At 39.3% G+C, this 15,041-nt stretch overlaps 1 protein-coding gene across 1 annotated transcript in view; it reads left to right on the top strand.

The window, feature by feature from the left end:
• lcor (ligand dependent nuclear receptor corepressor) overlaps positions 1-9,217 on the top strand; it is a 28,222-nt gene extending 19,005 nt beyond the window's left edge. Inside the window, exons 6-7 of the mRNA XM_041933880.1 lie at positions 1,977-2,067; positions 8,068-9,217. Coding sequence (XP_041789814.1) covers positions 1,977-2,067; positions 8,068-9,217 — 1,241 coding nt within the window. The remainder of the gene's footprint in view (positions 1-1,976; positions 2,068-8,067) is intronic.
• The last annotated feature ends 5,824 nt before the right edge of the window (positions 9,218-15,041 follow it).

Genomic DNA, 15,041 nt, shown 5'->3' with positions numbered 1-15,041 from the left:
TGCGTACAAACATGTTCCATGGTTACTACACATGTATGTGCTATATATACACACATGCTACCATTCACATGACCAGATTGATTATTTTTCTGTCGCTGTGCTGTATAGTCACTCTGTTTTTCGTTTTAATATCACCTCATGTTTTCTTTTTTGTCCGATTACACATTAAAAATCCCTGAAGATTAGCGAGTACTGTGCCTATGCAGTGTAGGTTTGTGTGGGTTAAAGGGTCAGAAGGTCAGCTGCACTCTACAGGGATTATACCAGCAACATACAGAGAGTCTGTTCTGTTTATTGGTACATGTTTGCAATCATGTGTGCATACTGTATGTTTTTCAAGTGCAGGCTTTCAAAAACGCAATGATTTAGCCATACAAACAACAGACTTAGCAACAAAGCTTATGTGAAAAGTTTTGGCCTTCAGACAGAAATAAAATCTTCCATCTTATAGGGTTCCTGTATGTCTTAATCATTAAATAGAGCTCTGTAGTCATGAAAGAAAGGTCTGGAGAAATAAGAAAATTAAGATGTCCTCAGAAACGCTAAGCTTCTTTTTTATTTTTATATAGAACAGATCAGCTATAACTTACGTTCGACTAACTTTGTGTCCCCATACATAATGACATATCTTTTCTGTGTGTGTGGTGTGACCTGATTCGCCTGACAAACATATTCACAAATAAACTGAGATTTCACACACAGCATGTTACCATATTTCCCAGACTTTATTACTAAAGAGAGTCACAGAGAGTCCACCTGTTCTAAAGCACATAGAATATCTCAAGTCTCGTCTTCCAACCACAGAAATAACAAAAAACAGAAGTAGTTTTTATATGCAGACATACACAAAAAGCTGTTAACATGTATTAGATGCCAGTTGATGTCATTAATAGTATATCAGTAATAGCGATATAAACGTATAAATAGCGTTGATCTCTCGTTGTGGAGGTAAATTTTACAAATCTGTAATGCAATAAATGCACAGCACTGTCCATTTGCAACTTTTTATACTGTTTGTTAGTGAAAAACAAACAAAAGAATTGTGTGAAAGTTAATTGACAAAGTCTCTTTATGTGACTATTGGTTTAACTTGAGCTTCTCAATCATTTAAAACTGAGTTGTTTTAAATGACTGATTTAAATAAATGATTTCCATTGAAATTTAGCACCAATTTTTACTAAATTTCCAGAAAATCTTGAAAGATCATGTTAAAATCAGCAAAAGAAAATACAAATTAAAAGGTTTCCCTTCACAAATGTTATGCAAATACTAGGAGTTGAGTGCATTAAGCCAAACAGTTGGAGATGCCAGTTGTACAGTTGGGTGCCATAAAACCATTGCAGAGAAAGAGGATGAAACAAGATGATGTAAATTAATTAGTACCAGTAAAACCTTTAAGAAACAAAAACAGTTTGGAAAACATGATGGAAATCCGACATTTCTGTTTGCAATTTTTAGTCACTCCAGTATAACCTTCAGTGGATGTTTAATTCACGTTTCATATAAATCACAATTTATTCAGTAAGCCTCTTCTCATTGCCAATTGACGCATTTGTATGCGCAAATTACAAATGTGCATTAAAACAGATAGATGGGAATACACTTAGTGGCTGGAAAATGGTTTTAGAGTTTTCTTGTCAAACTGTTTTTAAGTCTTTTTCCAAGTGTCCTCTTTGGGTTGTTTTTACACTGGTTAGCAACCGAGCTAATTGCTAAAATAAGGTGACAGGGAACCTCAATAAATTCCTCTAAATGTTACAGAAATCTATTGATTTAATTCCCCAAAAAATGTGCCGTCCTCTGAAATTCAGTTTCCTACACAATGCTTGATAAGCATTCAAAATGAACAACCTTCAGTTTATTTCACAAATTCATGGAAGTATTTCTGAATGTGAGCAGTAATGCTCCGAACAGGATTTGATGTGTATGTGTTTAATCTTTTTTCCTGGGTGTTTTTTTTTTTTTCTCTCCCTCAGATGGCGTCCTGGACCTCTCCACCAAGAAGAACCACAGTGCAAGCAGCCACAACACCTTTCCCGGCTTCTCCCCTGCACCCGAGGTCAAAGGGTAAGACAACAGGATTAGTCAAACTGGCCTCTGTTAGCAGAGCAGCATAGTCATGTGCCTAAAACAACACTGGAGAGGTTAAAGCAGTCACTGCCATTGTGTTTCTGCACTGCATTTTCCAGAGAGCATCTGTCAGCCTAACACTAAAATGCTGTGTGGAGATTTGGCCTGAGGTGATGATGTGGTGACAGATACAGAATTATATCTAGAATTATATATCACAGTCAAGCTTCATGTTTGTGGCCAACAATGATTGATTTCACAAGCAGACGACAACCATCACAGGCAGATTTAAAAATTTCTATGCTTTTTTTTTTTCTTTTAAAAATACTGGACAGATTTTACCATTTCACACATCCAAAAACTAGTGAAATAAGCTAAGAAGAGACTCTTTGGTTTAACTGCTTACAATTCACCATGCACCTGTAAAAATTGGTTGTAGTAAATGCCAAATTTGGCACTGTGAAGTAGCCCTTTCAGTCTGTAAACTAGTGTTGACTAACTTGACTTACATACTCTATATGTAGCTACAGCATACTGTATGTAGCAGTCAACTCCAAATGTAATGTCACTAAAGAGTGACAGTGCACATGATCATTGAGGCAAGATATGCTTTCTCTCTGCAGTATTTGTGGTGCTTTCAGTGCTGGTGTGGAGCTCTGACATCTGAAACTAGGGTTTTAAAACGCTGTCACCCAAAAATAGAAGAAGGCAAATGAAAATGTAATCATAATTTCAGTTTCTGTCCTTTTCCAAACAAGTTATTGAAGTCTCTGAAGTCTGACATTCTTACAGCATTTGAATGCATCACTGCACCAACCACAAAGCAGAGTGAAAGACTTCAAGACAAATGTGGTAAATGGGAGAAAGCATGCAAAAGCACCAGTAAGATACTTAAACATTTTCATAAAAGATGCATGAAGTAAACATGAGCAAAACAGTGAATCCACTGCTGTGTAGCAGCACCACAAGGTGACCAAAGAGACAAACGATGCACTACAGTTATACGCATTCTGTTCACCTCTGCTTACGTCCTACTGAAAAATGCAATGTATTTCTCCAACCACAGATATTAGTAGTGTATTTGTATCATGAAAAGACACAAAAACTGTTGCAGATATTTGTGTCTATCGACCATGCAGCTCATACACAGTAGATACTACTGTTTCTTTTCTGTGGATTTTATGTTAATGATGTTTTGACTCTCTACAAGTGTTTTTTTTTTACTCCTGAAAGTGCAAAACCATTTGAACCTGTCAGTCTTAAGCTTTTATATAATATTACTTTGTGTGGATTTTATCACAACACTGTCATAACAGTCAGTGTGTTAAGATACCAAACCTATTAAGAAACACTAGCAGCTCTGTTGAACATGGCTTTACTCAAAATACAAATTAAAATATTTTCTCCTTTGTCTCTCCATTGTGCAGTACATAATATGTTATTTACATAGATAGACTTTCAGAAATTAAACAGGCTGGAAACAACCTGTTGATGGAGTGTTTATGGGAATCAACTTTGTAAGCACAGCACAGTGAAGCTCCGCAGGTCTTAAAAGGGCCGTGCCCTCTCTACATTTTGGGGGCGCATACTTTGATCATCCCCTGGTCATCCTCGAGGGAGTGCTCGAGGCCAACGCCTCCCACCTTTCATCTCTTTCTTATTGGTTTTGCTCAGCTGATCAATACCTGAGCTACCATTAATTCCATGCCAAGCCTGTATGCACTTGTGTACATGTATTTATAAGTTAGACTCACCCACGTTCACCCTTCTACCCCCACTCCAGAGATAGCTCAGTGGCAATATGTGTCAAACACGTGATGGAGGCTTTGTCTACTTTTCTCTTTTAATCCAGAAGTCAGTGCCTTTATTATCAATCCTCGGCATTGCAGCCCAATCATTTATTGATGAACACGTATTCTGCCTTGAAGTCATGTTTGAATCAGTAGCCGTCATAGTCTGTTCTTGCATCAAGAGGGAATAAACAATCGACGCTAATCGCGCTTGCCATTTCCTGGAATATTTTTGATCCGTAGGTCAAACATGGATTAGTAGAGGTTCAATGCACAGAGCAGCCCCAAACAGCCAGAATGAGGTGAGGCTGCAGTAGTGGAGGATGTAGGCATAGAAACCTGCGCCCACCATGTGGACAGCACCTCTTTGATCCAGCAGCGAAAACACCTCCAATTACTTTCTGAAATGAGATATGAGAAGTGTTGCATTGATATTGATTATAGTGCCAAGCGGCCTCTACATGAGTAGATCTTCCTGGTGGCTGGCTTTTTTGTCCTGAATTATTTAAAATATAATTATGTAACACATTGTTACTTCTTACTGAGATTTTATTACTGGTTCTGACTAACTAATATTTGAAACTAGAACTTCCAGAATTATAAAGCTGTTTGATCTACACTGACAATAACAAACTGCTTTGTTGAAGTCTGGATTTCTTTGTATCTACATATATGTAGTGGTTTTTAGTCTAACTGTACTACTTTTGAGATACCTGTGGCTTCCTTGAGACTAGATATTTCTAGTTATTTTAAAGATCTTGTTAAGTGACATTTTTCTGTTCTTAGCAACAGCAAGCTTCTCTGCAGGAGAATTAGCAGATAATTTTGCTTATTTTAAGTAAAGTTTCAGGTTTTTTGAGCTGTGTCTTTGCAGTTTGAAAGTAAGTGCTGCTTAGATTCAGAGCTACCAAACAAAGACACTGTTTATCACACTAGTTTTGGCTTCAAATGAACAGAAAGCTAATTATCAATGGAGCAACAGCAGTCATGGACCTGGAATTTAACAGGGGCTTTAAAGAATATTTTTTGGTCTATAACCCTCTAGGTATTATTTTTACTGCATTGCCAATTGTTTTTGCCAAAACATTTCAGATTTGGTCCAATCGGATGTGGTCAATTTCATTTTTACTCCCCAATCAGTGCTTTAGATACTCTTGCTAAACTGCTTGTTGTTTTTGTTATACAGTGTGACCTGATTGTTGGGATCTGGCAGTTATCCTAGATCTCAGCAGTTACTTAAGTGAGCACAGTGTTATAACTGATAGAAACTTGGTCAAAACCAAGACACAAGTTGTAATAACAATTGCTGCTGAAACGAGGAAATGACAGTGAAGGATAATTTTGAACAGTAAAGCCATACTGCACCAGGTCAGGAGGTCTTTTAAGATTGAGAGAAAAGTGGGATTTCTTTAAAATTTACAGCATTTTACTAGTTGGCATATCTGTATTCACCAAGTCAAAGAGAGTGAGGTCACCATTATTGATTCAGTGTTCCCAGGAATTGTCAATTTCCCTGGAAGTTTACATTTGATGGGGTCAACAGACAGATGCTGAAGTGATTTATCAGACTCAGACATGAAAAAATATCTTTGAATATGCTTAGCAAAACCTTTTTAGGGATGCACAAGCTTTCTTTTTTCACTCTTAACACAACAAGATACTACACGCTGATATCCTTCACTAGCAAGGGCTCAGCAGGTAAAACATGGCATGGTAAAGTATTTCCATAATACAACTAAAAGAAACATTAGAAATAGCACCTGAATCCCCTCGGGACACAACTCTGACTCCTGCCTGAGGGTCCTAAGGCCCCAAAGGCCCTAAGGACCCAACCCTCACCAGGAGTCTCTAATGATCAGGTCATGAAATATTAACTACAGGAGTAGGCGTAGCCTGTAGTACCACCCCCACTAACACCAATTCATCTTTGACAGCCAGACAATCCCAAAGCACACACCAGGTTTGTGTGTGCACTACAGGTTACTGGTCTTTCATTTAAAGTCATGTATTTACTATTTTATTGTTTATCAGGTATTTAATTTAAAAAAATGTGTTACTTGTGTTAAGCAGGTTGGTCATGAGGTATTTAGGAGCTACAAACTGTAAAAGAAAAATTAGTTTTGGTTTAAGATGCCTCATTATGGTCTACAAAATCAATCTACTGAGGGCCTCAAAATGAAACGTTTAAAATTTACAAATTCAGAAATAAAATAATGACAGCAGGATTAAACTGACATGCTTTTAAAACCACTGGGCCTCAGAACACATACAGTGTTGTTAAGGGAATACAGATCATACACCCAGATGCTGAACCAATCACTATATTTTTCCTTTGCTCCTTTTATTTTCACAAATGATTGCTCACATTGAATCCTCAGATCCACCATTACTGTCTGCTGCAGCCTCCCTGATGACTGTATGCTTACTGTAACAGAACGCTCTATTAGAGTGCAGACTCCAAAGCCTCTCGTTAACCCTGTATTGTTTTCAACCAACCCAAGACCGCCTACTGTGGTAATCTGTCTTAAAGCTCCTGCTGTGGACTCCCCACACCGCACAGTCAGTTGCACTGTCGAATATGTCAGAATACGTCTCCAATGGAGAGACACAGTATTTCCCTCAAGTTTCTTCTCCCCCGTGCAATCTGCTGACTTGACAAGCTATTTCCTGTTATTATGAACCTAAGGGAGCATTTTTTTAAAGAGCCTTTCCACTGTTGCTATAGTTACTTATAGAACATTGGCTGCAGCATCTCAAGTGGAGGCACTTTGCTTGTAAGCATATGTTTCAGCAGCAGGCGGTTTTCAGAAATTTGAAATATTGGAATACGAGATGGTTATTGGCAAGAAAAAAAACGTGAGTTGAATTTCAGTTTCAATACAACCTATTCATCCAAGATGGAAGATGAAAATGTAAACAATCATTAAAAGCAAGACATAGGAAACATAGCATGGGACAGGTTAACACAGGTTTTGGCATGTAACTCTTGTTACATGCCCTTTTACATATGTTTGTGTTCAGATGTTAACAGCTCAATCAAGAAGTGATATTGCCATGATGGATTGTTTAATTTTGAATTTAAAGGGCCTGAAGTAATCTAGTATTTCACAATAAAAATGCAGATTAGTCATAAATATAACCATAATTTTGGTACAATTGGAAGGTATAAATGTGATAAAACCAAAAAGATTGCTTCTCTGTTGTGTCCTTGCTTTTGAGCCTCTTCCCTAGTCTCTACCTGTTGTTACTTTATTGATTTGCTGAGCAGACAATGCTGTTATATACATTTATTTGCTTTATGCTGTATCTGTCTACTTCCCTATTTTCCCCCAATATCCCTAAATATTCACAATGTTATTGTCACATGGCACTGAAGAAATATTAGCTGGTAAACTGAAGTTAGTATTAACCAGAGTGAAGACATGATACAATACAGAGGAAAAATTTCAAAGGTGACAGCTGGACTAATATCAATATTTAATGCTTTCCTATGCCATTTGAACTGTAAATTTATGTGCACAATGCATTCAAGTTAAATACTCATTTGTTGAGATTTAATTATGAGCTCAAAGATTAAAATATAATGACTCTCCCATCCTTGTGCTACCTCAGCTTGAATACAGAGTTACTTCAAACAACTAACTAATGTTTAATAATGAAGGGCTGAGAAGAACAACTTGTTTGCAACTGTTTTGCCAAGTTGTAAGCCTGTTAATGTTCTGCTAAAAAGAAAGACTAATGTGCAAGACATTTCTGAGATTTGCTAGGTTTTACTAAGCAGGACCGTGTCTTCATTTCGAGCTTCATTATACGGGAAAATTTCAATTCATTTAAGTCACAAAATACTGCATTTTCCTATTTACCCTGAGTGGTACACATGAAATTGTTTTCATTGAAGAACAAGAAGTAGTAATGAGTAGACAGTCAAAAGCCATTGAGAGTGAGGTCTGTGGTTTATCTCAAAATGTTGTTTCTGGCAAAAGATGCTGCTGTTTGTCAAATATAATCTATTTGTGGTTTTGTTATGTCGCTTTTGATTTAGGTGAACTGACACTCTAAATAATTATTTGGTGACATTTTGCCCCATGTGTAGGATGGTAAAAAGTCCATTGTCTAATATTTTAATCTGCAGCTACACTTTACAGACTGCATCAAGCCATGGTCCCTGACACTGTTCCTAAATTGTCCTCTTTATTTCTCCATCCAGACGTTCCCTCAAAGTGGAACAGACCCTGCCAGAGGTGGATGAGGAGGATGGCCTCCTGCAGAGAAGCTTGCAGGACGGACTGAGGGAGAACTACGCCAACTCCAACTCTTTCAAGCCCCCATTGGCACGCTCCCTGCGTATCAAGGAAGAACTTCTCAGCCAGAAACACCGCCTCCTGAGCCAGCCTGCTGCTCTTTCACTGGCTAATCTAGAGTCAGCTGGCTTGCTCAATCATGGGCAGTCCCACTCCTTGCTTGGCCATAAGGGCTCTTCCTCTTTCTGGGGAAGCAAGGCCCATCTTGATAGCCTGCTGAAGCTAAAACAGGCCAGTGGAGCTCTGAGTGGGGCCCTCAGTGACCTCAAAGACTTGCCAACATTCCTGGAGAATCACCACCACAACCACCACGGAGCCTTCTCCTTCAAGAGTTCCCTCCACCATCACCACCACAATCAGGCCTCCAAGGCTCAACACCACCACAATGAGGGCAAGAGAGACCAGGGCCACTCACCTCCTGTCGACCTAAAGATCCCCCAAGTTCGAGGCATGGATCTCTCCTGGGACTCCCATGCCTCTGAGCTATATGGCTATGGCGCCATGGGGGTTGGGGGTGGTGGCCATGGGGACAACACCCTGAGCCGGAAGCTGAGAGCCATCCTGCCCAAGCAGAACCGCCGTGGAGGAAGCCTTGGAAGCCTGCTGGATGGGGCAACTGATTACTGGAGCTCCGACTTGGACCACTCCAGTTCCGGGCCAGCGTACTCCACCTCTGACGTGGAAGGGGACCCAAACTCCAAGCAGCCGAGGAAGAAGAGGGGCCGCTATCGCCAGTACAACAGTGAGATCCTGGAGGAGGCCATAGCAGTAGTGATGAGCGGGAAAATGAGTGTGTCCAAGGCTCAGAACATGTATGGGATTCCGCACAGCACCTTGGAGTACAAGGTCAAGGAGCGCATGGGAACCCTGAAGAACCCCCCTAAGAAGAAGCTCAAGCTGATGATGAAGATGGAAACAGGGGGCCAGGATTTTCCTGCTGAGTCGGAGAACACGCCTACCACAACCCCACGAAATGACGGCCAGCCGCTTGCAGCTGCTGAGCTCAAGGACAATGTGAAAGAAGAGATTGAAGACAATTTCAAACCAATCGACTAAACGAGTTACACATGTAAACCTCAGTCAAACGACTAAAGTAATTTGAAAACGGATGGGGCTTTATTTGTGCCAATTTACTTTGCAGTATCTGGGTGAGCACAAACGCAGGGATAATATGAGGAGGATTCTTAAAACGAACTGGAGATAAACAACTAATCGGATGGTTTTTAACAAGCATCGCTTAAGAGGTGCTGTATAAGCATTTGTTTAGCTTTAATATCCAGGGGCTTAACAAATGCAGCTAAAGACATTTGTTAAATGACAATTAATGAAATTTCCATAAGCATGCTGATAATCCTCAGCCCAAAAACCCATTCCCCCTCTTCTGAACTTGATACACTGAACCATTGCTGCTTATAAATGCAGTTTGGACTTTGGACCATTCCAATTTGGGGAAAAGTGAGGGGAAGGTTGAAAATTAACTCCTTAAAAAACTGACAAATTAGTCCCTTTACTGCTCCCCTCTGTCATGGAGTACTAGCTGAAAATTGGTAAGTGAACTGTCTACTACATTTGAAGCCAACTGTAAGGTTTAATCATACCATTGATATTCCTCACCAGGGTTCTGAATCAAAACCCATTCTCTTATTGCCAGGTAGCCATGACGCTTTAACTACAAACTTTTACTTTCCTCCTTAAGATACTCTGCTAATCTCTGAGCGGACAAAAGCAACATTAAACCGTCCTTTTGAATGAGAAAAGACACACAAAAAAATCATTCAGGGATGCATGTTTGTGAGTTTCGTGGACACTACTGACTTCTATAATCAACATCTTTTCCTTTATCTTTTCATTTGATTTGTTTTGCTTTCTTTTGCACTACATTTTGGGTCTGGCGCTTACAGACCAGGTTACCTCGGCATTGTTGCCCTTGCATCATGCACTTATTATGGTCTGTCTCTGAAGCCCAGTCGCAACCTTGCAACGGGTCAGAGGTGCACATCGCCATGCTGATCCATAATCAGATCCCAGGAAGCTCTAAAACCCTCTTTTTTGCCAAGGGACAAGTTTAGGGGTAATCTGATAATGGATCAGCTGTTTTTAAGGCAGATTGCTACCTCATGGACCTCCATCAGTGTCTCACTGCTGATCCTGGAATGCTGGAGCCACATTCAAGTTGTCCTCCAATTGGTGACTGAAGTGAGCTCATCCCCTCAAAGATCTTTGTTGGATGAAGGCCTTTTAGGATCAGAATGTGAAACTCTGCTGCTATCCAGTTGATTATCTAGTTCTTAAGGCTTAAGATAGCCATAACAATGAGTTTTAGCTCCTGTTAGCTAACAACAACACATTGCTGATGTTTTTTTTTTTCCTTTTCTAATCAAACTAAGCCGAAGCGACTTTGCTGATAAAATTCAAAATAGATTATTCTCCCTCAAACTTTAAACACAGTTTTAAAGGCAGTTTACTACAACAATGTGCATTTATACAGGGGTGTTCATTTTGGGATGGTGGGTGGGCAGTATGCAGTGGGGAGGGGTAGTTGATAGAGGCAAGGTGAAGGCAGATTTAATATATTATAAATTATTATGACTGATGATGTAAAAGCCAATCCTTGATTCTGGATGATTTCTTTTCTCCTCATTTTAACTCAGGGTAACTGAGACAGATGACGTGGGTTTCAAATGTGGTCATTTCCTGTTGGACCTATAGTAGACAGACAGGAGGACAAGACACGCCTCTCACTAATGCTTTGTCTGTGGAAGGGGCCATATGAGTAAATATGGCAGCGCCATAGCAGGTAGACCTGCTAATGAATCATGATAAATAACAGAAAACACTGAAGTTGGGTTTGAGGATCGAACTCATGGCGTTAAACTTCTAAAATAGCACTTTTCAAGAATAAGAGAAAAACAAGAGAAAGAAAGCTGTTTGAGGTTATGCATGTAGTGTAGCTCTTCTCTGGGGGATACAGAGCAAGGAGCAATGACGAGGGCAGAGGGATGGAAGAAAAAAGCTTTAGTGTGTGAAGACTTTCAGAAAGCTGCAGCTTGGACCCAAACTACTCTTTTTTTCCCTCTCGATTACCTCCAATGTTAAAAAAAAAAAGGTTGACAGCTTGAACAAGTAGAGATTTGTGTAGTGTCGTCTTGTCGTTTTCCCTCCCCTCACCACTGAAGCACCAGGGATAGAAAAATCATTGCATTTACCAGGTGGGGAAAGAATATCTCTCAGAGGACACAGGTGGAAAGAAAAAAAAAGCTCTTTTGCTATTTTCCATCAGGAAAAGATTGAAGGAGATGACAAAATCTTTTGTTTTTCATGTTTTCTTTGGTTTTGATTTTTTTTGCTCTGTGGTAAATGTTGCTCTTTGCTCCTAACACTGCCTGGTGCTCACCCAGTCTGTGAGATTTTAAACATGAGAATTGTACCTCTTTGATGAAATGATGATGATTCACTCCTTTCGAAAACGTATTGTACATTTTATTTATTTGATTTGTTTTTTCTTTGATTATTCTCTTAAAAATGGCATGCACCACTTTTTTTTTGGCTGATTTTGGGGTCTGGCCAACTGAATATATTATGATGAGAAGATTTCAACACAATTAATCCTGAGCCACAGATGCTCAAGCTCATACTAAGTTATGAATTAATCAAATTTCTAATTATAATTAGAATTATTTACTCCCTGTTGCATACAATCTTAATTTTCCGTTCTATGGTTATTGCATATCCACCTTAAGCTTTACAGCTAACGTGGTCTGATTGGCAGGTTTGCATGGCCAATGGGAAAAGCTCTAGAAAAGACCCCTGGAACAACAGTATTGCCGGAGGTCTTCATGCATGAAATGCGTCCAACACTTTGACAATGCTGAGCATTTGAAGTGTCTAAAAGGTTGTTGTGCGCGTCGTAGCGAAGGACAATGCACTGATCTGATAGTTAAAACAGGATCGAAGCCCCAGTGTTGACAGTAAAGCACTTCTTATGAACATGCCTTGGATAAAAGGTTTGATAGCTGCTCACTTAGCCAGCTGTGAATACAGTTTTACAAAACACGATATACAGTGTGCCCCCTCCCTCTAAAAAACAGAACAAAACAAAGTTATGGGACTCTGCCTGTTAGCCTGTTTCATGTAATGCATGTAAAGCATGTATTTTTGCTTATAAAAAATGTGTAGAAATAGTGTAATTGGCACATAATGCACAGGTTTGCATGGATAAACTCCAACAGCACTTCGATTGAATTCCCCTGAGAGGGGCGATTTCTCAAGGCCCAAATTGTACAATTTACACAAGTGTCTAAATCCTTTACAAACATTTTCTCTACCTTTCAATTCTTTGGCTTTTGCCATAAATTTGTCATTACTTTCTAAAAACCACGAGTAACTAAAAAAATTCCCCAAAGTCCCATTTTCAGCCTGATCTTATCTACTGAGGTGCATGCCATTAAAGGTATATTTATTTCATTTCATTTGATTCTTCATGTTTGTTTTTTTCAATGATTGTTTGCAGTCATGTGGTTAACGGCTCCCCCTGTCCGAAAAAGTCCTCCTTCTTGCAACTGAGTCTCACTGCTGTTTTTAAAGAAACCTCATACTATATTATATACTTAAGAGAACAGTGTATATCTATTTATATACGTGCATATATATTAACAAATACTCAAAATGAATGTAGTGAACTGAACATCTCAAACTTACAAGACCAGAACAGTGATCTGCAAAAAAAAGATTGGCACTGTCAGTTAATTTTTAACAGACTGTTGTTTTTATTCTTTCGTTTTCAGTTTCTCTTTGCGCTGCTTGCTTTGGAAACGCAGTCGTTTTCTGATGCGGGCGTGCGACAGTAGCCTTCAGTACTGTAAATGTCTCAGGATCGAGCCAATGGGATGGGCAGCAATATTTGTCAGTCGGAAAATGGCGCAGACTTAACTACCTGTACTAGATGTAATTTATAAACTTAAGTATACAGTATATAATATATATGTCAACTTGGTCAGCAGAGACCAAGTGCCATACCTCAATCTCAGAATAATGACTCCTTTCTGTGCCTCGTACTTTTATGTATACCTTACCTGGGAGCCTGGCGAAGGGATAGCCGATACTCTGGGAAATATAGTATCCTCTGCTGTTTCTTTTCTTTTATTATCAGTTCATTTTTCTTTTCTTTGTTTCACCTCCCTCTTGCAAAAGGAGGAGGGAGACGCTTCAAGTGTCTGACTGACCAATATTTGCCACCCTACCTCTTTTCAGGTATTTTTTCACAACAACAAAACCCTATAGAAGTACATAATGAGCAACAGATTGAGGAAAAAGAATGACCCACAGGGATTATAGCGCTATTCCTGTTCTTAGCAGTGAATGGGGTTGGTATGGGAGGGCTGCAAACCTCTCATTTCTTCCCCTGAAAGTCAAAACATTTTGGGATTCAGTCGTCTGGTTTCACCCTGGAGGCGATAAGTCAGGTCGGTCCCACCCTGGTCTGAGAAAGAACAAGGTGTTTTTGTTCACTGTGGGTTTTTTTCTTTTCGGTTTATTGTACGTTTTTAGGTGTAACATGACTAACTCCAGGATGAAACTTGACAGGGATTCTTGTTTTCTTTTTGTTTTTTGTTTTTTTATGCATTTATTTTATTTCTCACACCCAGAGAAATCAGAGACCCAGAGGGGAGATTCGGGGACAGGTGGACAAGTTAACCTTCCTTTATCTGCTGTCTTGTAAAAGAAAAATATCCTATCCAAAATCTTTTACACTGCATTCCAAAAAACACCCCACACACAGGAAAATGTACCTTTATATGATGAAAAAAGCTATATACTTATGAATATATATGTATTTATTTTACCGTTTTGCATCTTCAGGTAAGCCAATCAATTTGTCTTTTGCGTTTCAGGTTGGTTTTTATTTGATTTAATTTTTTTCTTCTGAGTGAAAGACTGTCAAAAAAACGTGATAAAAGAAGAAAAAAAATGTGGATCGGCAACTACTGTAACCTCACTTAGTAGACGCCACATTACGTGCCATTTTGTTTCAGGATGGTGCGTGATGATGCGGGCTACCAGGAAAGAAAGACCCATAATGTGTATGATTGCCATGCTCCTCTCTGCGAAGAGGTTTCTTCTGTTTCTTTTTATGTCACGCTGCATATCTGGTTGTCATTTATACCTCAGGTCCGACCACTTCAAAGCAGCTGATTGTACATTAGAAACAAACACACACACACACACACAGACTCACACACACACACACACAAACAAAGAAGAATCAGGATTTTTAGTACGGCTCGTTTCCAGATTTTTAGATGTAACCGACGGAAGCAGTTTTTTGAATAATTGTTGTTTCTTGTTGTCGTCGTTCGTGCTGTTGAAATTCTGATGACATCTTATTTTCCTTTCTTTGTTTTGTTATAAAAAAGAAAAGACAAATTCTTTAAAAGCCAGATTTCTGTGAATACAATAATGTATTCTCTCTAGCACATGCAGCCGAGGAAGAGCAGAACGCGCACACACATACAGAGACATGATGCACCTACAGCAACATACACTCTTGCTCCTCATCAGGTAGCCACACTTTGTGTGGGCGGGTTATATGTATAATTATGAAGCTGGGAGTCGTTTCTCTTTTAGAAGCAGGTGGGTGTGTTTTGTCCACAGCCTGCAGAACATCAGCCTGCTGGCTGATTTTGATCTGGCACACTGGGACAGGCACTGCCTCTGTGAAAATCATTTTGTTTCTTGCTTTCAACAAAGACTGCTTCTCTTCCTTTTTTTCCAACTCAACCTACCAATCTTTTTGTTAAAGGAAAATGTAAATTTGTTGGAATTTAAGTTTCTCTTTCTACATCTTTTCTTCAAGCTGCCTCGTCTATGCCCACAGTTTTAC

This window comes from Chelmon rostratus, chromosome 3 (assembly GCF_017976325.1).
Source record: "Chelmon rostratus isolate fCheRos1 chromosome 3, fCheRos1.pri, whole genome shotgun sequence".
Taxonomy (NCBI): domain Eukaryota; kingdom Metazoa; phylum Chordata; class Actinopteri; order Chaetodontiformes; family Chaetodontidae; genus Chelmon; species Chelmon rostratus.
The sequence above is the reverse complement of the archived record's forward strand: the minus strand, read 5'-3'. Positions and strand labels throughout refer to the sequence as shown.